This window comes from Labrus mixtus, chromosome 6 (genome assembly GCF_963584025.1).
Source record: "Labrus mixtus chromosome 6, fLabMix1.1, whole genome shotgun sequence".
In the NCBI taxonomy this organism is placed as follows: domain Eukaryota; kingdom Metazoa; phylum Chordata; class Actinopteri; order Labriformes; family Labridae; genus Labrus; species Labrus mixtus.
The window spans coordinates 4,904,274-4,930,895 of record NC_083617.1 but is presented as its reverse complement, the minus strand read 5'-3'; the positions used below and the strand labels follow the sequence as shown (position 1 = coordinate 4,930,895).

The window sequence follows — 26,622 nt, the reverse complement described above, 5'->3', positions numbered from 1 at the left end:
CATGGGACATGCTTGTTGGGTTGTGTTGGTGCCTCAGTGGACGGACAGTGGCAGGAGTGGAGCTCTTGGAGCGATTGCTCGGTGACCTGTGCCAATGGCACTCAGCAGAGGACCAGGCAGTGCTCAGCGGCCGCCCATGGGGGATCTGAGTGTCGCGGTCACTGGGCAGAAAGCAGAGAGTGCCATAATCCTGACTGCACAGGTAAAATCCTGAGCCTCTTAATTCTATATCCGCTTTGATGTCTAAATTCAAAAAATCATGAATATAACATAGAAGGAGACACCATGAAACAGCATATCCCATATTTCCAGCATCATTATTACAAACATGCGTACCATAACCACTGCTATTACCCTTCAGATGAAATTTGCAGCCTGTTTTCACTCTTGCTTTTGTGTACCGAGAAGCAGCAAAAATTCAAAGCTTTGCCGGACGAATAAAAGAATATGTTCAGAGACCGTGCTCCATCAATTGGATTTATACAATCCAGTTAGATAAACTGTACACCCGACGTATAATTCAAGGGCTAGTTGTCCAAAACTGCCTGTCAACATCATAGATGTATTAGAGGCTCAAAGATGTCAGCTTAGTCCGGCCCATCAGGCTTTCAATAGTCTGATTGTGTGAAGGGCCTGAGCACTCCCATAATCTCCAGATGCAATTTATTTCCCCAGCAGTATCATAAAACATCTGGCTCTCATCCTTTATTCCTCTTGTATGCGTGTGACAAAGAGATTCCTCCCCCAAATGTTAGGAATTATTTGGGAAAATGTTGTATAACCCAGTTCCACCAACCGTGTGTTCTCTTGTACAATAGCGGGTGCATATGTATACATTCAATTTGTGCTTATGATAATGAGGTAGGAGACGCTGTTGTTTGCCTCACAGTAAGAGGATTCATTATACAATTTATCCATCTAATGAGGCCTACCTATTTAGCAATTCTTATTTGTTGTTTCCAAGGTAGGAAGAGATCAAACATTAGTGAGACTGCACAGTGGAAGCCATCATTTAACAAAGCCAGCACCATGTCTGTGACTTGTTTTGCAGAATGAAAGAAGAGTTCATGGCAATATGTGTTTTTTTTTTTCATATTTAGCTAAATACACCTTTCGGTAATTATTTTGCTCGAAACCAACAAATATTCTTTAAAAGAAAGAAGCAAAATAGTCCAAAAATCAGGATTGGAATCAATGCTATGTTGAAAGGATCCCTGCAGGACGGCTGGCACAGTAAGCTTTTTTGAATCTCACGAGCATGCGTCCGTCTGATGAATCAGCTGCTCTGCCTGCCTCCTGTGTCATCTGGGATTTGATCAATGTCTGCAGATAGTTTTAGCCAACCAGGTCACAATGGTTTCTGCTTTTCTTTTTTCTTTTTTACTCTCTCTTCTGAAAGCAGTCCTCCTGACAGAGGTTAGTTGTAGGACAGGAAACAGCCCCGCACATGTAGGGGGGGGGGGGGGGGGGGTAAGTGGAGGTTAAAACGAGTGGAGTGTGTTTCCTGCTCACAGGGTGTTGTACCTCTCCGTTCAGACAAGGGCGTGTGATTTACTACATCGCTGAAGGGAAGCATCTGTTTTTTTGTCAAATGCTCGATTAAACAGTGTTCATCACAAGGGCATAAAACATGCTGCTGGATTTGGAAACTTCAGCATAAATGCATTTTAATATCGGCAAAGTGGAGGGAATATTCACCACACACGGGGACGCTTCTTTAGCCATAAAATCATCCTAAATATTCAAAGTAATGTTAATTTTTGTAACATTACTGATAAACTGTAGCTACAAAGTGAATGCATGGATGAACAAAATAAATAAACGTAATGAAAACTGATTTTTTTTCGATGTCACACGCTAGTTACAGGCTTGAATGGTTTAAGAGGGACAAATCACACGTAGCGATGTATGATTCTGCTTTGTTGGCAGATGTAATGCCTCTGCCGAGTGTCTGTTTCTAACCGTGAATTAATCCGCTTCAGCTAATGGACAGTGGAACCCTTGGGGTCCTTGGAGTGGCTGCTCGAAGTCGTGCGACGGCGGCTGGCAGAGGCGAGTCCGGTTGTGTCAGGGGCTAGCGGTGACCGGGCAACAGTGCGATGGCAACGGAGAAGAAGTCAGAAAGTGCAGCGACCAACGCTGTCCAGGTGAGCGGAAAACATGACAAGACTTATGTTTGAATACAAGCAGGGAGATCATTATCTCCACGGAGTGAACGACATAACTCCGTACTTGCTAAAAACAGAATCTGAAGGAGAGATGCAGATAAGTGGAGGGATGAACGAGTATGAATATATTCTAATAAATTAGGTCGACATAATGGAGACACACTGAGTAATGTATTTCTAATCATCAGAGCTTGTTGTATGATTTAAAAAAAAACCTTTATTGAAGTAGATTCTGAAGTATGCGGTCCTTTAATTCTTGGAGTCTCTAAAGAGGAGAATGCAGATTTTAAAATGTATTTTTATTCTAATTATGTGGAGCCGACACTCACAAAAGGTGTGATTCAAAGGAGGGTACATTGTGTTATAATCCTTGAATGTCTTTCACCAACTCTACACAGCTTTGATCTCCTATATTCCCATACCTATTTATGTCAAACATGAAGAAAGTGTTGCATCACATTGGAAATGTTGAAAAGCTCTCCGCATTGATGTAGTAACCACCTGGATGGTTTTCACTTTTTTTTTTTTTGCAGCACCGTATGAGATTTGTCCTGAGGACTACGCCGTGTCGATGGTGTGGAGACGGACGCCTTCAGGAGAACTGGCCTTTAACAGATGTCCACCAAACGCTACAGGTAAGAGACGTGCGATGAAGCTGTCATCTTTATGTCATCACCGGGCAGGAAATGAATATCAGGGTCAGGGTTCAAACATGTATTTAGCCCTTTCTTATTGTATAATTATCACTATCAGTGTTGTGCTTAAAATAGTACCCAGATGATCCCAGACATGGAAAAAGGAAGGAAGGTGAAAAATCATTTCTGCAGTTTCTGTCCTCTGACATTTCAATATTTTAAATCATTATACGAAAATCTTTTTTTTTTTTTTTTTTTTGGTGTTTTATTCCCCAATCCCCTTTGGCTGTTTCGAGGATATTCCAACCTGTGAAAAATCTGAAGCAGTGAAACCAAGTGGTAAAAATTCTCCAAGGACATGAGCAATAACTTTATAATTGTAATGTTACTTTTGATTGCGGAAGTATAATGTTTTATAAAGTAGCATTTATAGAGGTCAGGATAAGGATTTGGCCTTAACAAGCGTCGCAGTTCCTCGAGTGTGCACGTGGGGCCGGCTGCAAAAGCCCAGAAGGCTCCATTAACACCCATGTTTAAAAAAGCCTGGAAAATAAACCTAACTGGTATTGATAGCTTCATTGGTACACACTGGACACGGGGTGAATTTGTTATAACTTATCCGTTTTGATTTTATTACACCTGTGAGTTGTAAATAAATTGCCTAAGAAGGAGTGTGGTGTGGCTGTTTTGACTGACAGGTGGGTGTGTTGTAGCTGTTTGCTAGGAGGCTTAACTCCCACTCTAAAAATGGCCAATGCCCTTTGGTGAGGTCATTCAGACTGCATCCATGTTTTATAAAAACTGTTTATCTACTCTAATGCAAAATCAATTTTTGTGAGTTTAAAATTATAAAAACCTGTCCTGCCATTAAAGTAAAAAAAAAATAGAAATACATAGTTATATGTGTGATTTTGTAGAGTTAGTCAGCAGTCTGAGACACGTGTTGTAATAACTGCAGTAATTAGGCAACATTTAGAGGATTTAATGACGGCTAATGAAAGCTATTTCATAGTGTATATGTCACCATCAAGCACTTGTAATTTTAAGTAGCCTTGCTAATGTTTGCATAGTTTGAGTAGAAAGCTCTTAGTCCTGTTTCCGCATGCAGCCGTGTCTCTCAAGGCTACACCTCAGAGTGCAAACCTGATAGTACACAGACTTTGCAAAGGGATGGGAAGAAATGGAAACGGATTCTCAGCGCATTGTTCGAAGAGAAAGCACACCGAGGTCTGTTTTCAGATGCTAAGCAGAAGCTTTCAACATGTGCAGGAGGGAGAGAGGAGCATTAGAGCAGAGGGTGCGAGTTCTCTCACAGGGCGAGGCTCGGCTTTTGAGAAAAAGCAGGAAAAGGAAGGGGGGGGGGGGATAAGAAGGAATGCATCCTCTTATAAAGCTGCTGTGATACTTTTGTCCTTCTTGAAGGTCAGCGTGTGAACAAAGCAGGACACGGTTGTGCCGTTGGCTGCTAAAGGTACATGTTGATAAGACATGGTAAGCTGTTGTCAACTTTTTCCTCGCTGACTTGACATTTCCTCCGACACCGTGCAAAGAGCTAGCCGGCAAACTGGATGGAGATGCGAAAGCCGCTGTCATTCACAGATGGCTTACCTGCGGCAAAGTTAGGCAGAGAGAGATTTACTGGCATGACATTAGCTTTCCGCCTTGACATTAGTTTTATGGCTAATAAATGTTTGGCTCATTGAAGCTATTCCCAGCTCCACCGGAAAACCTTTTTGGGTTTTTGTTTTTTTTCCCCTCCTAACTGTGCAATGTTGTTGGAAAGTGTGCACTTTCACTGATTAGGAATTTAATTCAAACCCTAAGGTGTCTTTATGTGCCACATTCAGGTCAGACAGTCAGTCGCAGTGAGTCTCCTTTACTCAGTCAAACCATTTAGTGTTCCTTATTGAGGAGTATTACTTTCATTAATCGCATTAAAAATAATTAAGAAATAATTGATTGTTGAATTCTTGAGATTCCTGGTCATATATGATTCATTTGGTTTTATTAAACCAAATTCAGATTCTGCTGCAGAACTAGCACAGACTGTTTTAGGACAGAGTTGTACTGGAGTCTTTGTGCTTTTATTTTTCATTTTTATCAATACATCCTGGCATTTCATGAAAAAATTCAAGCTGAAGGCTTTGTGTTTTCTGGAAAATATGAAGAGGCCACTTCAAAAATATGTTTTTCTTTGGTTCTGCCATTTAGAGATTTGTGTTTCAGTAAATCAAACCTTTTTTTTTTCTGCTTCAGGTTCAGGTTACATCCATCATGACACACCAATTACAAAACAGATGTAACAAGGGGCGTTTAAAACCAAATAAAACATGATAAAAAAAACTAAGAAATTATAAAAATGATTAAAGTGCTCATGGTCCCACCAATCAGGGCCTATAGGAGATCGAAGTCTGAACCAATAAGATCAATAAATAACACAAATAAATAATCTCTTCAACCAGGAGTTTGGACATACATTCCTCCCCAGATTCCAATATTTACAACATTTATTTGCAGATGACAACAGGTTGGATATCAAGAAGACGCAGTATTTTTCAGAGTTCATATTAATTTCTAAACATCAGAATACTAATGTTTGAATCACTCTGATTTTTAATTACATCTTCTGTGCGTCTTTAATACTCTGCTTAAGTCCTTCACATCTGTTGGGAGATGTTATGCCAGTATTGGTGACAAAAACAAAAGAAGGTTTTTATACTTTTAATCATTAAATCAGATTTTGTTAAAGTGAACACTAAATCAGTACCTTGTTAAGTAGAAGGAGGTGTGCCTTTGTAGAAATTCATGCATGTAGAGATGCTGATTAGAGAACATTTTGGAGTAGTCTCTTGCTGTATGTGCACAAAGAAAGATCAGAAATTTGTATTTTAATAAAATCCTTTCACAGGAAATAGAACCAGGACTTTGAATATCCTGTGCAGCAACAGACCAGTGTCCTGATGTTGTAGTAAAATAACAAATAGCAGACATATTTCATGTTTAACCACAGCACATCATCCCGCCTGTGCAAAGCTGACACTGTCCACTGGAAGAAAGACCATGATGGACAATAGTTCAGGTCAGGTCAAGTTTATTTGTAAAGCCATTAATCACTGATTCAGTGTCAGCCGGTTTCACAAAGCCCACGTTAGGAATCTATAAATGAAAAGAAAACCTCCTCACCTCTGACCTGTAATTAGATCAAGGTCAAACTCACAAAAGCCTTAATGAGAAAACATGTGCAAAGAAACCAAACGCCCTCACAATCGCATGTCCCTCCTCCAGCACAGTTAGGCGTGTAATTGCTACCGAGAGCGGGTAAACACAGATGAAATATTGATCAGCCGAGGCAACATAACAAAATGTGCCACGTGAATGCAAGTGAGACTGCCTGGGCGAGGCGTCCAAATGAGTTAGGGGGCGTCAGCGCCTACTCAGCCGTGGTCACTGTCGTCATCAAGGTCATCATAGGCAACAGCACCCAGTGCGGCAGGGGCGTCAGCGGCGCCTCGGTCATCGGGGATGACAACTGCCACCAGAGGCGAGAAAGGGAGGGAAAAGTCGAGAGGATACACAAAGGCAGCAGATGAGTTTGTTCACTATGTATCACTCACACAAAGCTTCATACATTGGTAAACACACAAAGTCCGTTCTCAGCAGCCTGCTGTCCAACTAGTCAGAGTTGTCTTGAAGAGACCAGTGACTTCTGGGTACTCTTCAAGGCCAAAGCAAACCACAGAGAGACGCACTGATGGAAAACACGTTTTCAGAGTTTCTTTAATTAACTGATCAGAATTCCTTAGATGTTTTTTTTGCATACTTGTACTTGTCCTTGCATGCTCATGTTCTGTATTACTCTATTGAATAAAAGTGGGAGGAAAAGAAAAACAGTGTTTGAAAGGAAGAATGTGAGACTTTTTGGTCCAGTAGATGTCGCCCTTGAGCACCAGCATGAAACCAAAACAAACAAACAAACTGCTGCTTGGAGACAACTCCGCTATTCTGAATTCCTCCGCTCTCCTCCAGCGACACACCTCCAACCCCTCACCACTCGCGTTTCCACAAAGGAGTTATCAAATTGGAACGTACATTAATTAAAGTCTTTATATGTGATTTTTCACACTTAAATATAATATAAATCAAGTATATCCTCTGAAAATAACTCTGTGAGTCATGACTGTCTACAATGGGTGTAACACCCGAGTCCCACTGTCTGTGATGTTTTCAGAGTTTTCAGAGTCCTATCTTCACTTTGTTTACATCGCCCGGACGGCCGGCTGACTCCTCCCCTCGAGAATAAAAGTTGTTTAATTGAGGGACTAGAGAAAAGAAGAATAACATACTGTACTCACTGCTTAACTGTGTTTCTAGATCACGCTCATTTCAGGTAAATTTACATGCAGTGTGAAGATACGAACATAATAAAGATCGCTAGCATTAGCATGCTAACACAACAATGCAGCGCGAGTTGTTTTGGTTTCATGCTGGTGCTCAAGGGCGACATCTGCTGGATCAAAAAATCACATATAAAGCCTTTAAGCACCATGAAGCACAAGTGTCATTGTCTCGATCTACATTGTTGTGTTAGCATGCTAATGCTAGCGATCTTTATTATGCTCGTAAGTGACATTCAAATAAGCAGTGAGTACAGTACATGTATGTTATTCTTCTTTTCTCTAGTCCCTCAATTAAACAGCTTTAATAAAACAGCCGTCCCTTGCATGTAGACACGATGTCGATGCGGCTCAGAAAACATCACAGACAGCGGAGCTCTGCTCAGAGAGACATTTACAGAGGAGAGGATATATTGGATATCTGCTGTATTTATGTGTAAAATGTCGCACAGTCTGCCTTTAATGCCAAATATAATCATTCCCAGTAGGAAAATGCTAACTAATGCTGCATTGTATTTGCTTTGCAGCACTCTATTAAAGTGTATAAACAATAGTTTTAATATTATTTACATGTTAAAATTAACCGAGAGGACGTGCATCTTTATTTTTGGCTTATTTCTTCAACTTCAACTCTGCAGTTTTTATTCTACCAACATGTTACTTGTTACTTTGCAGAAGATATTTCGCATGCGACAGCTCAAGTGCCCTTACTTATGCATCTGTGTAATGAAAGCCCCAAATCTCAATTAAAGTTCAAGCCACCCAACTGAAAGAGGGAGCAATTAAAAACAAAACAACAAGCTTAAAAAAAAAAAAAAAAAACTCCTCACAGGCTAAGGCAGAGAAATATGATCGTCTTAACTCCTCAAACTCACAAGGCGCCTTCCTTTAGAATGAAAGAGGTCATGTTGTTTGTGATATTTAAGCACATGCATACTCTTGATGCAGTTTTTTTATGTAATGGAGGAAGGGATTTTTGGTTGTTTTTCTTCCACAAGAGTACTTCTCGGAGAGTATTTTTAGACCCCCGTCTTATCTCCGACTCCTCAGCCAGTGAGCCGCTCTCTCAGCCTTCTGTCTTTGGGTTGCATTCTTTGAATAAAATCTCCCCCTTTAATGGCAGCCGAGTTCAGGAAGCTGTGAAACCAGACAGCGACAGGTCAGTGCCTCGACGGAGTGCAGCCTTGGTTTTGATCAAGCGCATCTCCACTGACCTATATTTCATACTCAACCTACTCTACTTCACAGATGATGCAAGGACAGATGACAGATTGGTGCGGAATCAAAGCGGAAGCCTCAAGTCGCTGTCTCTGACCTTGTTTGATCCCGCCTCGGACACGGATCAAAGCCCAGAGATCCACTTCTAAATAATAAAACAATAGAGGGTTTTTTAAAAAGATTTCAATGTAGAAGTTAAAAGAAAATATTGAAAGTGAGAATTCTTACAACATATGCTGTATCTTTCTAAAATCAGGACCAAAACAAATTACTCTGGTCCAAGCATTTTCACATCACAATGATTTTGTCCTCGGGCGGTTTGTATCCTTCAGTGCTGCTGAATTCACATTAAGATGGCAAAGCAGACTAAAGGTCAGGAAACGTTCTTAAAACAAATCTTTCTGCTTCTCCTTGATAAGATTCATCCTTTTTTGGGGGAAGCGTGCAATTAAAACTGTGCTTGAGTGCGACATCTTCTTTCCTCTTGCTTTTGCCTTTTTTGCCAATTTCCACTTAAACCTCACAACCTTTTTCTCAGTATACAGTGACCTTTAGGAATGTCACGGCCAAAAAACGCTGAAGTGTATGCCTTATTTCTAGGCATGAAGCCATCATGAAAGTAAGACCCTTTTTTTATTTAACAACCTTTAGAGTGTGAGAGCCAAAAAAAAGGGTTTAAATAATATGTGAAATTATCCTTCAGAATGCTTCAAAGTAGGAGGTCTGGTATAAAAAAGAAAAACCGCTCAGGTGGAGCCAGTTTGGAGGGACACAGATGCTCAGTGTGGCATAAAGCTGTGGGCCTCTCCTGCTGCCCCCCCCCTGGGTTGTCTCACGGTGCATGGGCATGGGCGCTCCCACACTCCCTGCATATTGTCGAGTTTTGTGTGCACTTGCGGCTTCACTGCATACAGCCAGGTAGTAGCAGTGGAGAAGGTGGGCGTATAGGAGGTGTGGTTGTGATCTCTGTCTGTCTGTGTGTGCTAGTGTGCACAAGACAGAGACAGAGCGAGAGAGAGAACAAGAGATAGCAAAGGGTTCATGTGACGCACAGATACCAGGGGGAAATGTTTTGTACTGTGGGAGTTTTCCTCAGGATGTCAAGCACCTGTGTTGGAGCGACGGGGTGATGTGTGAAGTGCACTCCACCAGGTCGACAGCTGGGGGAAGGTGTGATGTCGTCCCCCGCTGTACGATGTGTACGCCGATGTGGGCGGATGTTGGGTGGTTCTGCTATTTCGGGATCACTGTTTAAATGCCTGACAGCTATCACAGCTGAGCTTCTGCATGCTTGAATATTCCACTGCAAGTTGTATTAACAAGGCGTGAAAGGACGCATATTAAAAGCCATGAGACTGTGACACTAATGAACAACCAGCTCTGGTCCAGGGTTGGAGGGGAAAGCGCATACAAGCAGCATAGCATCGCAATGTTTTATGATCTAATAATGTATGGATACAAATCTGAAGGTGAATAGAAAATAGATGAAAAAAAAACACAATTTACCTGCACCTTACCTTCTTGCTGAAGAGGATGGATAACTGCTGGAGTTGGGTTGGACTATGTTGACTTTAAAGCTCAGTCTGTCTTGATCATACAACCTTAATGGAAGCTTTAGATGACAGTTTTGGGGGCATATTTTCTGCTCGTCAATCCCATTTTTTTGTGCAAAATCAAATCACAAAGTGATATGATGAGACTGAAATTGTCATCTTTTTGTAGTCTAGTCTTTGAGAATTTGATTACACAGATATTGACTGATAATTTCTTTGAAGTTTAAAAAAAAAGGCAATTAATCACAATATATTTGATTTCAAAACTTCATCTGAATTGTTTATGGGCTGATTGTGAGCATAAAACTTTACGACTCCTCCCTCTGAGGGTCAGAATCTTCCAGTCAAACTTTCAACACCAAATCTATAAACTAGACGATTATTTCTGCATTTATCCAACTGTGCAACACTGACACTTAACTGGACAACAATTGTTTAGTTAAACCAACTGAGAAACAATCAAAATGTGCTTCAGTTCTGTTAATACTGCCTGATACTGGTCATTCAAACATTGTCCCTATGCATCTCCTATTGAAACAATGTTATCTCATATTTAAATTACAAAACACTTTTCTCAGCATTTTATCTTTTTTGGATGCACATATAAGTAGACATTTTTACTTTTTTAAATTCCTATATGTTACTATTTCTTTCTCTATATTGTGTTGTATTTTATGTTGTACATATAAGTGACATATTCTACAGATTTCTTCCTTATACCTCGTATCTCCATGCTTAAATCTGAAATCTTCTTCTTATATTCTGTATAAAAGCACATGTCCTCCTGGAGATCAATCAAATATGTCTGATTCTGATTCACCTGTTGGGACAAAGGTATCCTATAACTATCAAACACTGCAGCACTTTACTTCCAGAAAGCCCTCTTGCCCTCTTTTCTCAAATGTGCTTCAACTCCTCTGCAAAATTTAATGGGCTACATCAAACTTTGATGGTGAGCGATGGTGATGGGCAACAGAAATGGACAGAAGGGAAGAAGATCAATCGCTCTTGAAAATAATTAATACCACTGTCTAACTTCTTTCTCTCTCTCTCTTTCTTTTCCCCCTGCATCAAACTCCCTGTCCTCCACCACTTCCTATCCTTTCTTTTGCCTCTCCACTGGTCTTAATCCCACACCCCCGCCCCATCCCCTCTGCACTCTCTCCACACCCGCATCCTCATCCCCTCTCTCTCATCCTCATCCCCCCCCCCTTCTCCAAATCTGTCGCTGTCTCTTTTCTCCTCTGCAGGCACCACTAGTCGACGCTGCTCTTTGGATCACCGCGGTATGGCCTTCTGGGAGCAGCCCAGCTATGCTCGATGCATAACAAATGAATTCAGATACTTGCAGCAATCAGTAGGTGCAAAGTCAGCTCCCTTTTCACAGCCTCTGTTTGCAATGCATCATAAATTACCTCCCCCGTGTACCCCCTCAACCCACCTCCCCCCCCCCACCTCTTCTCTCATCACACTGTAGCCAACGATTAACCACTTTCAATAGAAGAGCAGATTAAAACACTGATTTTGCCATTTTTTTTCTCCGTGTAATGAACGGTCATCGTCTAAAGATGTTTGACTCAGAGTTTCTGGCGTCTTCTCGGGGTGTTGCTTCAGCTTTTTATCACATTTGCTCCTTTAACAGCACTGACAAAGTGTCTTTCCTCACTTGAACTTCAGCACATATTTAACAGCATCTATTTCAGTCTAATACAATCATGCTTTATATTGGAGCATCAGGTCAAGAGACATCTGCAGTCCATTTCAGATATCTTTATTCAATACATTAAAGCATCAGTATCTTGGCCTTTAAGTCCAGAAACACAATAGCAATTCCACTCGAGCGCGTGGAGTTGGTAACCCTCCAACGCCGTTAAAAATAAAATAATTCCAAAATAGCTGAGATAGCACATATAGAGCTGCACCTGTGAACCTGTATTTATGCACATAAACCCGGTGCAATGATGTGAAATCTCATTTCACTTTGCAGTTTCTCCCTAAATTGTGTGTGTCTTCTGCTCCAGTTAACTCTTTTATTCATATTGGCTCTTTTCAAAACATCCGTGGGCAGAATATATCTCGGCCCCGGCTTAGATATAAGTGTCGCATAAAGGGCCTCAGAGAGTTGAGTCTTTCATCCCGATTTCTTTGCACGCCATTTACTCCAAAATGTGACGTTTAGCATCTGTCTGAAATAAAAAAAGAAAAAAGAAAAACACCGATACCCCAAGTCCTTTCTTCTCCTGTTTTTGGAGGTTCAGGGGCACCTTGCGAAGGGCCAGAGGATGCTGGCGGGGGACGGGATGTCCCAGGTGACGAAAAACCTGCTCGACCTCACCCAGAGGAGGAACTTCTACGCCGGTGACCTGCTGTCTTCTGTGGAAATCCTTCGTAATGTGACGGAGACCTTCAAGCGAGCGAGCTACGAGCCGTCTTCAGATGATGTGCAGGTGAGAGAACATAGTGAGGTTTTTTTGCCTTTATTGGATAGAACAGCTGAAGATAGAGGGAAATGTTTGGAAGAGAGAGCGGGGGATGACATGCAGCAAAGGACCAAGGTCGGAATCGAACCCACGGCCGCTGTGACCTGGACTATAGCCTCTGTACATGGGACACATGACACGTGTGTGGATCTGTGTGAAATGTAGTCCTGCTGTATGGTGGCTTAAAAAAAACATCTCTTTTGAGAAAAAAATTGAAATGGATAGTTGTAATGTTTGAAACATTTTCAAACAACAATGGTATAAAGGGGGAGGGGGGGGGTTGTTTTAGCATGTCTGAAATAGCACAAAGGCTGACAAAACCCCCTCCACACACACATGGCTCTATTGTATCTAGCGATCTCCTCCACATCCTAAGCTCTTTCATCTCATCATGTTGGGGTTGACTGCAGCCGTGATCCTCTTTATGTCAATAGGATGATGGAGATTATAGCTAAAGCTCCGCCTCCACCACCAATAAGATCATTTATGGCATTCCAGCTGCGTCATTTTCAAAGACAATCTTCTTGGGCTCCCTTTGGGTCTTTGTGCTGTCCTGCATGCCAGCCTGTTGAAATGTTTGTATGTTGATGTGTGTGTGTGTGTGTGACCATCTTTGTGCGTGTTAGCCTGTTGTTTTTCAGACTGAGCTAAACGAGAGGATGTGAATGTTATATTCTCGATTGATGGGAACAGCAAAGCTACTTTTAAACGTTGTGACGGTTTTAGTGAAAGACTCTGTATCGTAGTTGTTTTGCAAGTTGCTTTGTTGCTGTGTCGTCTCACTGCATCGAGATGAATAATAGGAAAAGGAAAATTGGAAAAGTATTAGTCATGCCCATCAGCCAAATTCTGCATGAAGGTAGAAATATATTCTGCTTTAATGATGTGAAAGTTCAACCCCATAGGTTGCTTTTTATATATAACATATTATAAAAAGGAAACACAATATTTGTGATATTACAAAATACTCCAAATACCGGCTTGTTTGACTGTCTTTTAGATATGAAGGGTTGCATTAAGGTATCCAAAATAACTACGATTACTGTGATTGTCATTACTGTAAAGATAGATTTCTATTCAACGTAGACATCACAATTACATTGGACGAACCAGATGCATTGTTTGAGTGTTTTAGCACACATGCTTATTTTCAACACATCTCCACAGGAGGCTTTTGAGAGAGAAAATATGACTATTTATTTTTTTAATTTAACCTTTATTTAAAGAGGACATATGATCCCCCTTCTCCACCTTTTTCAAACAGTCCCCCTGTGGTCTAAACGAAACATCTGTGCTGTGCTTTGGTCAAAATATAACATGGATCAAGCACCAGAGGAGGTTTGTGACCCTGTATAAACCAGCTCTCTCAGAACGCTCCGTTTTGGTGTGTGTGTCTCTTTAAATGTAATGAGCCCCACCCCCTGAGTTTTCCTGGTAGACATCACTCCTCTGTAGAGAGAATAAAAATGGCGGACCTGCTCAAAAGTTTTGCTCTAGGCTGGAGGTGGAGTCCATGGGTGGAGATACCAGGGGAGGGGAGGGGATTTTTTTTTTTTATCAGAATCCCACTGTGACATCACAAGGAGAGCAACTTTGAAACAGAGCATTTTTCTCTGTGTTGTCAGACTTATGCAGACCACAAAGGACTGGATGGGTTTATTTCACATGTTGTGGGTCAGTAGACTCTCAGGTAACCCAAATATATGTTCAAACACACTGTGGAAGTTGATTTTTTATAAAATGTCCCCTTTAACCAGGAAAAGTTTCATTGGGATAATAATCTTTTTTACAAGAGCTTCCTGGCCAAGACAGGCAGCAGCACAATATACTGGGTTTCAGACATAAAACAGTAATTAACATAAATAAAGGAATCACAAAATATAAGAAACATTCATCAAAATTTGTCATAAATCTTTAACAACAAGGGATCAAAAAGGAGCAATAAGAGTCACTTCAAAAACATCTACAGGCAGATATGCCTTCCTCCAGATCATTAAGGAGACCTCTAAAAACATCCACAGAAACCAGCTCCCGAAGATTTAGAGTCTCTCGTTGCAAGCGATTCCGAGAAGAGGGAGCAGCATACTTGAACGCCCTTTTTCCAAATTCAGTGCGGGCTTTAGGGATATTTAAAAAGGTATAAATCCTGGGAGCGAAGGTTGTAACTTCCAGTCCTTTTATTGAGGTATGTAGCTCCGTAGGTGAGATGGAAGTAGACAGAGAATACCCCCTATGCCAGTGGTTTAGTCTACGGGAAGACGAGGCAGACCAACCAACCCGAGCATACAAAGTAATAAGAATGAGATTAATAATGATGATAATAATAATAGAAAGAGAAAAAATAAATAAGGAGAGGAAGAGATGCATGATCAAATGTATAATAATATTACAAGGACAGAAAGAGAAGCAATGGATTCTGAAGCACACACACATATGAGCTATAAAACAAAAGGCAGCTTTATCAGACATGAAACCAGTCGTAAGATATTCATGTGAGAACTGTTGTTTTGATTTGCACCACTTCCAGAGTCCTAAGATAAAAGCATTAAAATTGGTCAATTGGAGAAAGCAGACTTCAAAAGAGGTCTCGTACATGACAGGACAGGACAGTCATGTCATATGTTGCGGCTGTGATTATTATAAAGAATGCTTTTCAGTTTGAGAGGAAGGTAAATACATCACCAAAATGTGAAACTTTCTTGATTATTGCGGCTCAAAAGCGCAGTGGTATTTAAACACCAAAATGTCATGGATGCTCTGTTCCTTCTGCACATTCATCAACAGTTTTCCACAGGATGATGAGGTGGAGGAGTCTGCTGCTAATATTCTGCAGGGATAAAAAAAACAAAAAAAAACTAAATGTGCCAGCCATGGTCTGGCAACCTCAGGCCCCATTCAGCCGTTTTCACACCATAGAAAATGTAGGAGATGAGGAAAGCGTCCTGTCCCTGATTATTATGTGAGCTCTATGGTGTGTGTGTGTGTGTGTGTGTGTGTGTGTGTGTGTGTGTGTGTGTGTGTGTGGGCAGACAGGAGAGCAGTCAGCCAGCCCACCCCCCTCCTCCGTGCGTCTCTGCGCTAATGCAGTGTTAAAGTGGGCACATTACCACCAGAGGGAGCATAAGCATTCAAGTAGAAAACAAGATAGCCTGTGTCAAGAGAGAGAGCCACTCCCTCAGGCATGTTGTAGACCAGACGAAATAACAAGGCTAAAGATCAGACAGGGGTCCTATTACTACTGCAGGCTTGCACCCCAAGTAGCCCCGGCTCTCCGCCGCTGAAGAAGACAATCCACACAGCTGCTCACACATTCCCTTTCATCTTTTTTTTTTTTTTTTTTCTGATTGCAGCTTGTGCCTCTCTACCTCTAGCATTAAATGTTTGTTGCAAGCTGCAGGGGGTTCAAGGTGTATTTCTGTCAGCGCTGATCCACAAATTCCATCTTTTCCTCGGATGGTTTACCATCATGGTTACGGCGGCAAATTTCCTGGTGCTATTGAGCCCCCGCGGGGACCGTCATTACTCCCTTATAGAAAATCCCCGCGATCAGAAATGACAGCGTGTCATCCATAAGAGGGCTTTTTTGAGTGTTTATGTCTCATGATTTAAAAAAAAAAAAAAAAAAAAAAAAGCATCTTGCTGCAGTGCCTGTAATACTTGTGTGGGTGTGTGTGTGTTACTTATTTTTCCCTTTCATCTCCTCCACAGAACTTCTTTCAAATCATCAGTAACCTCTTGGAGGAGGAAAATAAGGAGAAATGGGAGGACGCGCAGAAGGTAAGCATGTTGCTGCACACTTAGTAAATAATTCAGGTTGGAAGGCTGAGCGTTGTTTTCTCTCAAAAAAATCGACTCAGAGCTTGTTTTTGCAGTCGCTCTCTCTGAATGGCTGAGATGAAGAAAAGTCGGGGGTTAGAGTGGAGATAATGTTATACTTACACATATCATTGTGAGAGGGCGTTTAGCAGGTGTGACATCTGGCCTCGTTTTGAGAGCCAGTTCCGCAGAGTTCCACTTGGTGGCAGCAGCACTGCCACAGAGACCATCCAGCTATTAGCACTGCAGGACTCAGTCATCCTGCACACATTGTTTCGCCCAGCTGATTCACATCACAGCAACCAGTGCGATAAGAACATTTCTTCAGGTGAATTGTATTGTGTATGTTTCATTGCTTGTACCACAGCAGCTCTAATTCACTGTCTGCCTTTCTCTGGCATTGCAAGGCAGCCTCATCATATGGAGAAACAGTATGAACAGGCTCGATGTCCAAAACAGGAAACGCAGGGTGGATCAGACTGCAGCACTCTATAGCAAATGATTTGCGTGCAGAACACTTCACTTTCCTGACACCGTGCTTATCCATGGAGATTGCCTCCCGGCTGTGTCCTCTGTCGGACGCGTCTCTCAGCTTGAGAGGTGGCAACTCCAGGTTTTCAAAAAAAACGCCACTGGTGTCTGAGACGACCCGAAACCCTGAAATCACGCACATCCAGACTCTGACAGAGATACCATCTGTGATGACTGCGAGTCTGCAGAGGGCATCTGCTCCGTTTGTCAGCCTCAACTGATAAAATTGACTTAAATTAGGAATCACCTGGACCAACACACAACCGAAGGAGGTGTCGGATCAAATTGTTGTCTCCGTTTTCTTTGTGCTCGACTTTTACCTAACAATGGAGGGGAAACGAGCAGTTCAGATGCTTGCCAGGAGTGCCAGTCCTGGCTGTCTCTACAGGCAGTAATAAGGTGTTTATTCACTGCAATTTCAGCCTGGCAGACCAAAAAAAGAAAGGTTGTTGTCGGGAAGAAAAACACAAAACACCACTAGAGTGTGTTGGTGATGAAAACAGACGGATCAGAGGAAATATAGGAATAGTTGTGTCTATGATTGAGCACCCAGAAGAGATATGAGTTAATTATTTCTGTAGTTATTAATGTGCCTGTCTAAGTAGGGCTGCTTCATTTTTTCAGTATTTCACCAGGCAGACACTAGCTAAGTGAGGCCGTCTGATTTCAAAAGACGAGGCTTGGACTTCACAGCTATCAATTTTTCTCACTCGCTTTGCTTTTCTTGCATTAATGAGTGTCCTGAGCTCTGTTTCCGCGTCGCCCACACACTGCCTGCTGCTGTGGACATTCAAAAAAAAAAAAAAAACACTCCCATGAAACACCTCACTATGAGGTTTTTTTTACTAGCTGTGGAGTTGGCTCTGTGCACGGATCACTATATATTCACCTCCTGTCACTGTTACCATGGCAAGGAAAGGAAAGGAAAGGGAAAGGAAGAGAGCTCTGTCTACACAACCTCCACTGCAGCCATTTCCCTGCGCTGCCTTCACATCTCACGGTTGCCATGGAGACCCAGCAGAATGAGCATGACTGCACTGTGCGTCAGACATGCCGGAAGGGGCGACGTGATGTGCTTTTCTTCCCCCCCCCCCCACTATGGCTTTCACTCTGCTGTGTCAGAGGCTCTCATCTTCAGCATCACTGATCCGCCTGCCTGGCTTAGCGGTGACACATGTGGAGGCATGTGCGTACACACAAGAAGAACGAGGTGTCACCAGGGAGGGAAATACCTGCCTCGGGTGTTTGTTAAATATCAGACAAGGGGCGAGATGTCACTTGTTAAATATCACTCATAATTTTCTTTGAGCACATGCTCAGGAGTGTTAGCTTAAATGCTATTATAATTATGTAGAGCTTTGTCTTTAAGTTTTACGATGCATTAACTCAGGGACTCTCTCAATCAGTGTCACTCATTTTTTATATGATAAGCACTGAGAAGGCAGAAGGTAGTTCTAATCTGGAGGGACACCTATCTTAGCATATCTTAAAGTCAAAACATATTTGAACACCTGTTAACTATCATCAAACAACAGATGAAGTTTGTAGTCAGCCACTTCTTCTATTGACAAGGAAGTGGCTAAGTGCTATGTTTGTGTGCGATGTTTAAAAACCTTTAATTCCTCGCTGATATTCATTTTAAAGCAGCTGATTGTCTTTAAAAAAGTTAATTCAGTTGACATGTTTTGATATATTCTCTGACACTTTCAAAAGGTAAAGCTAAAGTTAGCATTCAGCCGCTTCCTTGCTCATTTTTCTGTTAGCTAGGAGGCGGCTGAATGCTAACTCTACCTTTTGAAAGCATCATACATGTGTAAACTGAATTCACTTTTTTACTCACAAACATTTGCTTTTTGACCGCTAACATCATCTGTTGTCAGAAATGTTGACGCCCCTCTGTACTCCAGTGGTTTACTGTCTTTTAAGTATCTCTGCAATCAAAGCAGAAAGACATTATAACAGTATTTTAATCACCAACCATGAGCATGAGGAGATCAGAGGAAAATAACATCTGATTGAATATGGTCAAATGACTGATCACATCTTCTGTTTAAGTCTGAGAATAATGTTTGCACAACATGACGTGTTCCTCTCGCAGCATTTTGAAATAAATATTGTTTCAGAATTGTTCTGTGTAGCTGAAACTTTATCAAAACGTGTTACAGTCTGGCGTGAACGTTGTCATGTATGGCACATTCATTGGACAAATCTGATGGCCCCAAATCAAAGCCTCTTATTAGATCCTCACCACAAGATCGGCAGCCATGACAGTGGCCCAGTCTTCTGAAGGTCATTTATTGGATTAAGCGCACCCTGTTGATTTATTGACTTGGGAGGAATGTGCTGACCCAGACCAGCAGTGGAACTAGTCGCTGTCCGTGGTGCTGAATTCCTGGCTCTGCCGCCTCTCACTGAGTGCTGATGTCCACGGAGCGTCACATGAACTCAGGCACTCACCCTTGGCTTGGCAGAGCCTTTTCAGGAGGGACGCCAACCAGCAACTCTGCGTGCAAAGCTGCTGGTCAAAGCTCGGGATGGTGATGTCACACTGATGGTTCAATTAAGGCTGCATCTATCTGCCCTTTAGTTTCATGGATATTTGACTTATCACAGTTTCTACTACCTACTACCAACAATTCAAAAAACAACAAAAAAATGGCTTCATAAGCTATCTATCTTTTTTAAGGTTTTCATTTTGATGCTTTTAATTCCTATATTTTAGAAACAGAACAGTGGGATAGAGTCAGAATTTAAGAGAGAGAGAGAGAGGGGGGGGGGGGGGGGGAATGACATGCAGGAAAAGAAGCCACAGGTCGGATTCAAACCCGGGTCGCGGGAGTTTTTTGCCTTATGGCATTTATTAGATAGGACAGCTGAAGGGAGACAGGAAATATTTGGAGGACAGAGCCTGGGATGACATGCAGCAAAGGGCCGAGGTCAGATTCTAACCCATGGCGGCTGTGGCATGAAGCCTCTGCACATGGGGCATAAAACATATCTGCTAGGCTATGGGCCCCCCCAGACATTTTAATCTAGTCCTTTTTTGTTAGTTTTCATGTACCGGTGCTTCTTTCAATTTGAGAAAACTGTGAAAAATTACTGATTTAATTTCAGTCAACATGTCAATTAATGTTTTGTCCCAGCTTTAAGTTTTGGTCGAGTCCCGGTTATGAAAAAAATATAATTAAAAAATGGTTAGTATCATAAAACAATAATTATCTTAATTCTTCTTACAGCTTTATAAACAACTTATGTGCACTTATTCTTCCTGTACATCTCTGCTTTACCCATTTTTCCAAATCTGATTTAGTATTGATTTAGTTATTGCAGATTTTTAGACTTCTGAGTTTTTCTCTCATATCTGTTTTTGTCATGCCATTTTTCACGAGCTCTTTTTCCATTTTCTGAATGTTCCACACGTCCGTATTTCCAGTGGTACCAACTTCCAGCTGCATTGTGAAATCAGAGCAGCAGTGTTGAAATCTTGAGTGTCTTTTTCTTTTTTCTTTTTTTTATCTCTTGTAGATCTATCCGGGAGCTGTGGAGCTCATGCAGGTCATAGAGGAATTCATCCACATCGTTGGACTGGGCATGAAGGATTTCCACAATGCCTATTTGATGACAGGGAACCTGGGTAAGAATCAGCCCACTCTTTTGTGTCCTCACAGCTCACAGCCGCTGAGCTCATTCTGCCATTTATTTCTGCTTGACATGGTCACATAATCCCAGTGCTCTGCTGACTCCTCGTGTCAATTTTCCCCGCCATCATTAATTTGGGATAAACGGCTCGTATGGTGAGGGGTGGGGGAGTAAAATTACTGCAAATCAATAATGTTAATTAAAACCGAGTTTGTGGACTTAATGTGCTAAATTCCTATGAAAACACTTAACACGAAATCCAATATCAGGAGGGTGCAGTGTGGGGACCCCACAAGAGGAGAAAAAAACACCCTTAACCAGAGCTATGAAGAAATACATTTAGCACTTCTCACATGGACAAGATTCTTTTTGAATATTTCTATTTGAAAATAATTCAAGCTAAGTAAAAAAAATCTAAATCATTTATAATTTTGTGAAGCAGATTGGTTTAAAATGTTGTGACAACATACAGAAGGTGTTTTTTATCTGTAATATAGGAAGAATATGGGACATTTTACACATAAAAACAGCAGAAATCAAGTGTGTAAACGTCTCTCTGACTCATGACTGTCTACAATAAGTGAGAAGTGTGAGTCCTGCCAGCTGTGTTGTTGTTAGAGCTGTGTTTACGTGGACGAGACGAGCGTGTGTAAAAATCAGTTTCAGTCAAGGACTAGAGAAAAGAAGAATAACATGCTCACAGCTTATTTGAATGTCCTGTAAGTGTCTTTAGATCTCGGTCATTCTGTGTCAATTTATGTGCAAAATGAATCTATGAGCTAACTAAAGAGCGCTAACATTAGCCTGCTAACACAACAATGCAGGACACAGGTGATTGCAGCTCGAGAAAAGGACAATTCTTTCCCCCGCTGGCACTTAATGCTGCTTAGTTATGGTGCGTTGTAATTGTTAACGCCTTCATGTGAACATGAGTGAAGAGGGGTTGGAGGTGTGCCGCTGTAGGAGAGCGGAGGCTTCAGAATGGAGGAGGTGTGGCCAAAACAGCAGTTTGTTTTGGTTTCATGCTGGTGCTCAAGGGCGACATGTACTGGATCAAAAAGTCGCACATTCTTCCTTTAATATTTACATATTTCTTATGTTTATTTGTTCACATTGATGGTTTTTCTTCAAAGATTAAATGAATTATCTGTTGCATATATTTGAAGGTGAAGTCAGTCTGTCTGATGTTGATCTGTGCTGCAGTCCTTTAAAGAAGGACACGAGCAGCAGAGCGGACGCTGAAGCTCGGTGTGCAAAAATGCAGCAACATAAAACAGATTGTTTGTCAGTTCCCCACGAGATTAGTAATCGTTTAGAAAAATAAAGTACAGTGGGAGAGTTTGATAAAAGGCTATAAAACTGGAAGTAAAATGACAAGTTATGCTTTTTCAGCTGTAATGAGCTTGCAAACATCTCTTCTGCTTCGCCGATTGTGATCCAGATTACAACATCCCCTCTTTGCAAAAATCAAAAAAAAACAGAGAAGTCTCTTGGCTGCGAGTCATTGAGCAATACTTCTTCTCCTCGCTGATGTTCTCGTGGGTTCTTTTTTGCTCATGTCGCACAGCCTCTTGGATGATCTGAGGTCTCTGTGGCATTTCATTTCTTACTCAGCCATAAATGGTGTCTTACTGGGATGGAATAATAGAACTGCGCTTGTGATTTATTCATGCCGGTGAATGTGAGCATGTACAGCTGTGCTTGTAGGCGATTCCTCCTGGAGGGGTGGGGGGGTGGGGGGTTCTTACTTGTATGCTTTACAATGGCTAACATTTGACCCACTTCTAGCAAACACTTATACTCACTGGATCTTTATACTATATGATTTCCATAATGATGAATAGGTGGCCCCCACAAGAATCGCATACCAAACATGGTAAAATGAATGCAGCCATCAAAATGCCATTATGAGAGGCAAATTAAGTAATGGATGCTGGGAAATAAGGCTTGAATGCATTTCAAAATGCCAAGCCTTAATGACTTCCTTCACAGATAAAGAGAATAATTCTATGCCCTTCGTTTTTTTATTTTTTTTTTATACATATTTCAATTTGGCTTAATGGTTGTCGTCCAATCTCATTGCCGCTGCCTCGTCTTAATGCTCGAAAAAGCATTAACACACGACCCCTGCTTCAGACACAATATGCAGTCCATTCTCAGAGGCAGACTCCAAATTGACAGTTAAGTGTTTTATCCACATTCATGCTATTTCCCTGAGCAGCAGTGCCGATTCAATGGCTCAACTAGAATGTTAAATATTTGAATGTTATTATATTAGTCATACACGTGATTTTCTCTGGCCTCCGCTCAAATCTGCGGGACTGTGGATCACACTGTGTCCATCAGTCAGACATGATATGACAGAAAATCTTTTTGGTAAACGCGGAGTGATGATGCAACTCAGAAATTGTGTTTGAGGTTTTCCGACCAACTTTTCTGGAGTTATTGCATGTGTTATTTTTTCTTTTGCATGTGGTTTTTACTTTCTGCAGATCAAATATTCATCACCCCTCTGAGTACTTTCCAAGCATAAAGTCATTTTTCACATTTACAGATATTTTTGAATTCAGTTAGTTTAGTTTGATTTAATTCAAATTTAACAAGTAGTCTTTCCAGTCCAGTGATCCTAATGTCTCGCTTGTTTTAATCATAATGATGATGTGTTGTTTTGTGGCGCTGCATTTAAACGGGAGTTTGTCTAGAAATGAATTTACAGAATCAAGATGTCTTCCCTGTTATTATCTAATTCTTATTTTATAAGGACAGTGCACATTAATCAACCTATCAGCATTACGTATCGATGTAACGACTAGGGCGCCGGGTAGACTAGCTGTTGTCATGTGACCCATGTATAGAAGCCTGGACCCTTTGCTGCATGTTGTACTCCACTCTCTCTGCTCCCAACATGTCCTGTCTCTCTTCAGCTGTCGTCTCTAATAAACACAAAAAGGACAAAAAATACTTTAAAAAAAATATATGCCTGAACTGAGCATAACAGCTTCTTGAAGACCAACAGCAACAACATATACATATATATAAAATTGTACACAAACACATGCAGACAAAATGAATATTATTCACATTTGCATACTGAAATAATTAGAATAACTCGATGTCTGCAAGATGGCAGACTTTCTACATCGTAAAGGATTGTCATATTATGTTTGGCAAAATAAGGTTTAGATTTGTGGTTACTTAACATCGGGCTAAAACATAAAGTGGACGTCCTGCAGGAACTTTGATTTAGAGAAGATTTGTGTCACACATCTCATTTTTGTCACAATCAATTACTTTGATTGAGTTTATTCGGAAGCTGTACTTTAGTTAATTATAGTTCTTTCTTATCTCCAAGTTAACTTTGATAGTTAAATACATTCTATGAATTGTGAACTCCTCAAAGAGCTTCATGTTTGGAAACTGTTTTGATTTTTTTCTACTATTTGATACTCAACATGATCGGACAGTTATCTGAAGAAGCCATGAAGTGTTCGTATACAATTATAGTTCCTAGCACATAATTAACAAAGAAAACATTGTTCTGGCATTCAAGCACATTTTCTAAATAACTTTCGAGGAGCGCATGTGACGCTTCTAGAGAGAACGTGTGGTTCCTCGAGGTATTTATCAGTTCGCTGATGTAAGAGTGTGGCAGGCGAATTCCTCAAGCTATAGCCTTTTTGGAAAGTTTTAGCTCCGAGAGGCTTCTGAGTAATAATTTTGAAGATGTGGCAGTAATGAGTTGCCTCTGGCTGAAAAAATCTAAATGGCTGCTGGTAGGAAAAAAAAAAAAAATCAAGGTCTTTTACAGAGAATTTCAGATTGCAAGAAGCGACAACATGCCTTACCTGTAGGTTGTAAATGTCAGAGAAGCTCACAGCGTTTTCTCTTCATTGAGAAAAGTGAGGCGAGCAGACATAGAAACATAAGAACATGAGACATTTGTTGCATTCATTCAGTCTTAAATAACCTGCATGGCTGCAGAATCCGTCAGTATGACAAACTCTATTTTGGTGATACACGACTGAGACGAGCAGACAGGGAGTTCTCGGGGTAATCATTTTACCCCCCCGGACACAGGACAGGCTTTGGTAGCCAGCCACGCAGTAATTCTCTCACCACAGTGCCTCTCTCTGTGTCCACACGGAGCCTTTTGATTAAAGGAATGGAAAGTTATGTGGACCCATCGGTGGAAGCCAAGCGCAGAGCATCTGGCTGAGTAAGATATTGCGGCATCATTTCGTCACTAATTTATGGCAGCCTCTTGACACCTAGATAAATACTGGCTGTCACCGGCGCATCGTCCTCTGTCCTCCTCCTACTTTTAGTCAAATAACCTTGATTGCAGAACGCGCGCTCTCCACCCGAGCAACTTATTCTCTCTCTCTTGTCACAAGCAAACACTCCCGAGGACAAAGTGAAGCTCGGGACATGTTAGGAAAAAATTCAACAATCGCTTTTTGAAGGTGAAATACATCATGTGACATTTTTTTCTTCTGCCTGTTTATTCTAGGGGGCCGTATTTCATGCTTGGGAGAATATTTTGACGTTAATAGTGATTAATAGCAATTACAGACGCAATACAATGGCTGCGTAAGCTCATTAATTCATTATCTGTGCAAAATGTTTGTGTTGTCAGACTTTGACGGTTAACTTAATGCCGAACCCTCTCGCTGAACGCATTTGGATGTAATGAGCGAGCTATAATTCCCTTTTATGAAAATGAGCCATACAGAATACACTTAGTGCACTGAATCGGTGTTCGGAAAGCATCCGCAATCCTAAATGATCGCTTTATTTGTGCTGTCTAGCCCCATCAGGCAAGTGCAAAGCCCCATTTACCTGCAGAATTACCCTGAACTATTCCTAGCACCCTGTTGTGTTTCACAGCGTGCCCTGTGACTAAACCCCACGCGCACTACTAACACGCACTCAGATATACTCACCGCTCCCTCTCCTGAACATCTGGTGCTGTGAACCGGGCCTCTTTGCAAATTCCAGGTCTCGTGGTGCTCTGTGATTTCATGCCCGCTGCTGGATCATCCCAAACACACAGACACACCTTCTGTCACAGATTTTCACTCGAACATGGAGTCTTGCCAAGGATTCAAATTGTATTATTGGCAGAGCAGGAGGAACAATAGAGGTTTTTGCATCAATGGGAGGATTAGCCTCAGGTTCCCCTCGCTGTAGCACCACCTGAACGGAGGGGGGGGGGGGCTGGGTGTGATATCAGGTGAAGAACAGCACAGCTTTATCCTTCCCTTGTAATGCTGAGGCCTTTGCAGTTTGATCCTGGAATTTTCCTTGTCATCGCTTTGGTGCACGCTCTGGCCTTTTATAGCACCTGAGCAAGGAGGTGAGAAAAGGGAACGAGTGATTAAGGAGATTACCCGTCTACCAGATGCCAGGAGCCAGTCAGGGCTTTGAGTTTTTTTTGTGCTAAAAGTGTACATGAATACTTCAAACCTTTCTGGGGTTTCTTTGAAATTCAAATTACCAGTGTACAGACAAAAGACTGTAAATAAACACGGACAAAGCCCCAGTGAAGTCACCCATTGGTTACTGAAGGGGACTCTTGAAGTCCATCAATGGCGGTCACCAAATGCTGGCTCAACCTAACTGACAACAGGCAAAAAACCGGAGCTGAGGTGGATCTTAAGCCTACTGATTAACAGTATGTGCTGATAAAACTGGAAGAGACTGCAAACAGGCATTTTTGAATGGGTGCGTATGTGACATCTGGGGCTCCTGCTGCCAGCCTCAAGTGGACACTTGAGGAACTGCATGTCCCAACTGGCTTCATTTTTCAACATTGGAAGTTACCACGCTACACACAATTCAGTTTTAATACATTAACAGACATAATTCTCAGTTCTGTGATTCTCAGTTAAAATATAACCTTCTATACTCAAACATTACTGATTAAAAGAAGTCTTAAACAGTCTCTCTGTGTACATCAGAATCTCTGTGTCATTGTTTTGTTGTGTTCGCCGGAGTATTTAAAGACCTGCCTCGCAATTTGGGTGTGAAAGTTTCCAACTTGTTGGCTGTAGGAGTATTTTTTTTGGTTCATATATGGATTACAGATTGTGCCCTTCAAAGAGTGCAAGCAGAGGTGTTGTTGCACAACCTCTGAAGGATGAAAGTTTCAGCTCTGTTTAGCTCTAATCTGCAATGTTCAGGCAGAG

General features: G+C 41.5%; 1 protein-coding gene across 9 annotated transcripts in view; it reads left to right on the top strand.

Annotated features, from left to right (window-relative positions):
* Positions 1–26,622, top strand: part of adgrb3 (adhesion G protein-coupled receptor B3) — a 146,955-nt gene that overhangs the window by 67,444 nt on the left and 52,889 nt on the right. For 7 of the 9 annotated variants that reach the window (XM_061039593.1, XM_061039590.1, XM_061039592.1 and 4 more), the window contains 7 exons: positions 38–202; positions 1,983–2,147; positions 2,702–2,803; positions 11,219–11,325; positions 12,221–12,415; positions 16,157–16,225; positions 20,321–20,429. In XM_061039593.1, the coding sequence (XP_060895576.1) occupies positions 38–202; positions 1,983–2,147; positions 2,702–2,803; positions 11,219–11,325; positions 12,221–12,415; positions 16,157–16,225; positions 20,321–20,429 (912 nt within the window). The remainder of the gene's footprint in view (positions 1–37; positions 203–1,982; positions 2,148–2,701; positions 2,804–11,218; positions 11,326–12,220; positions 12,416–16,156; positions 16,226–20,320; positions 20,430–26,622) is intronic. The other 2 variants (XM_061039588.1, XM_061039595.1) reach the window with 2 other exon arrangements.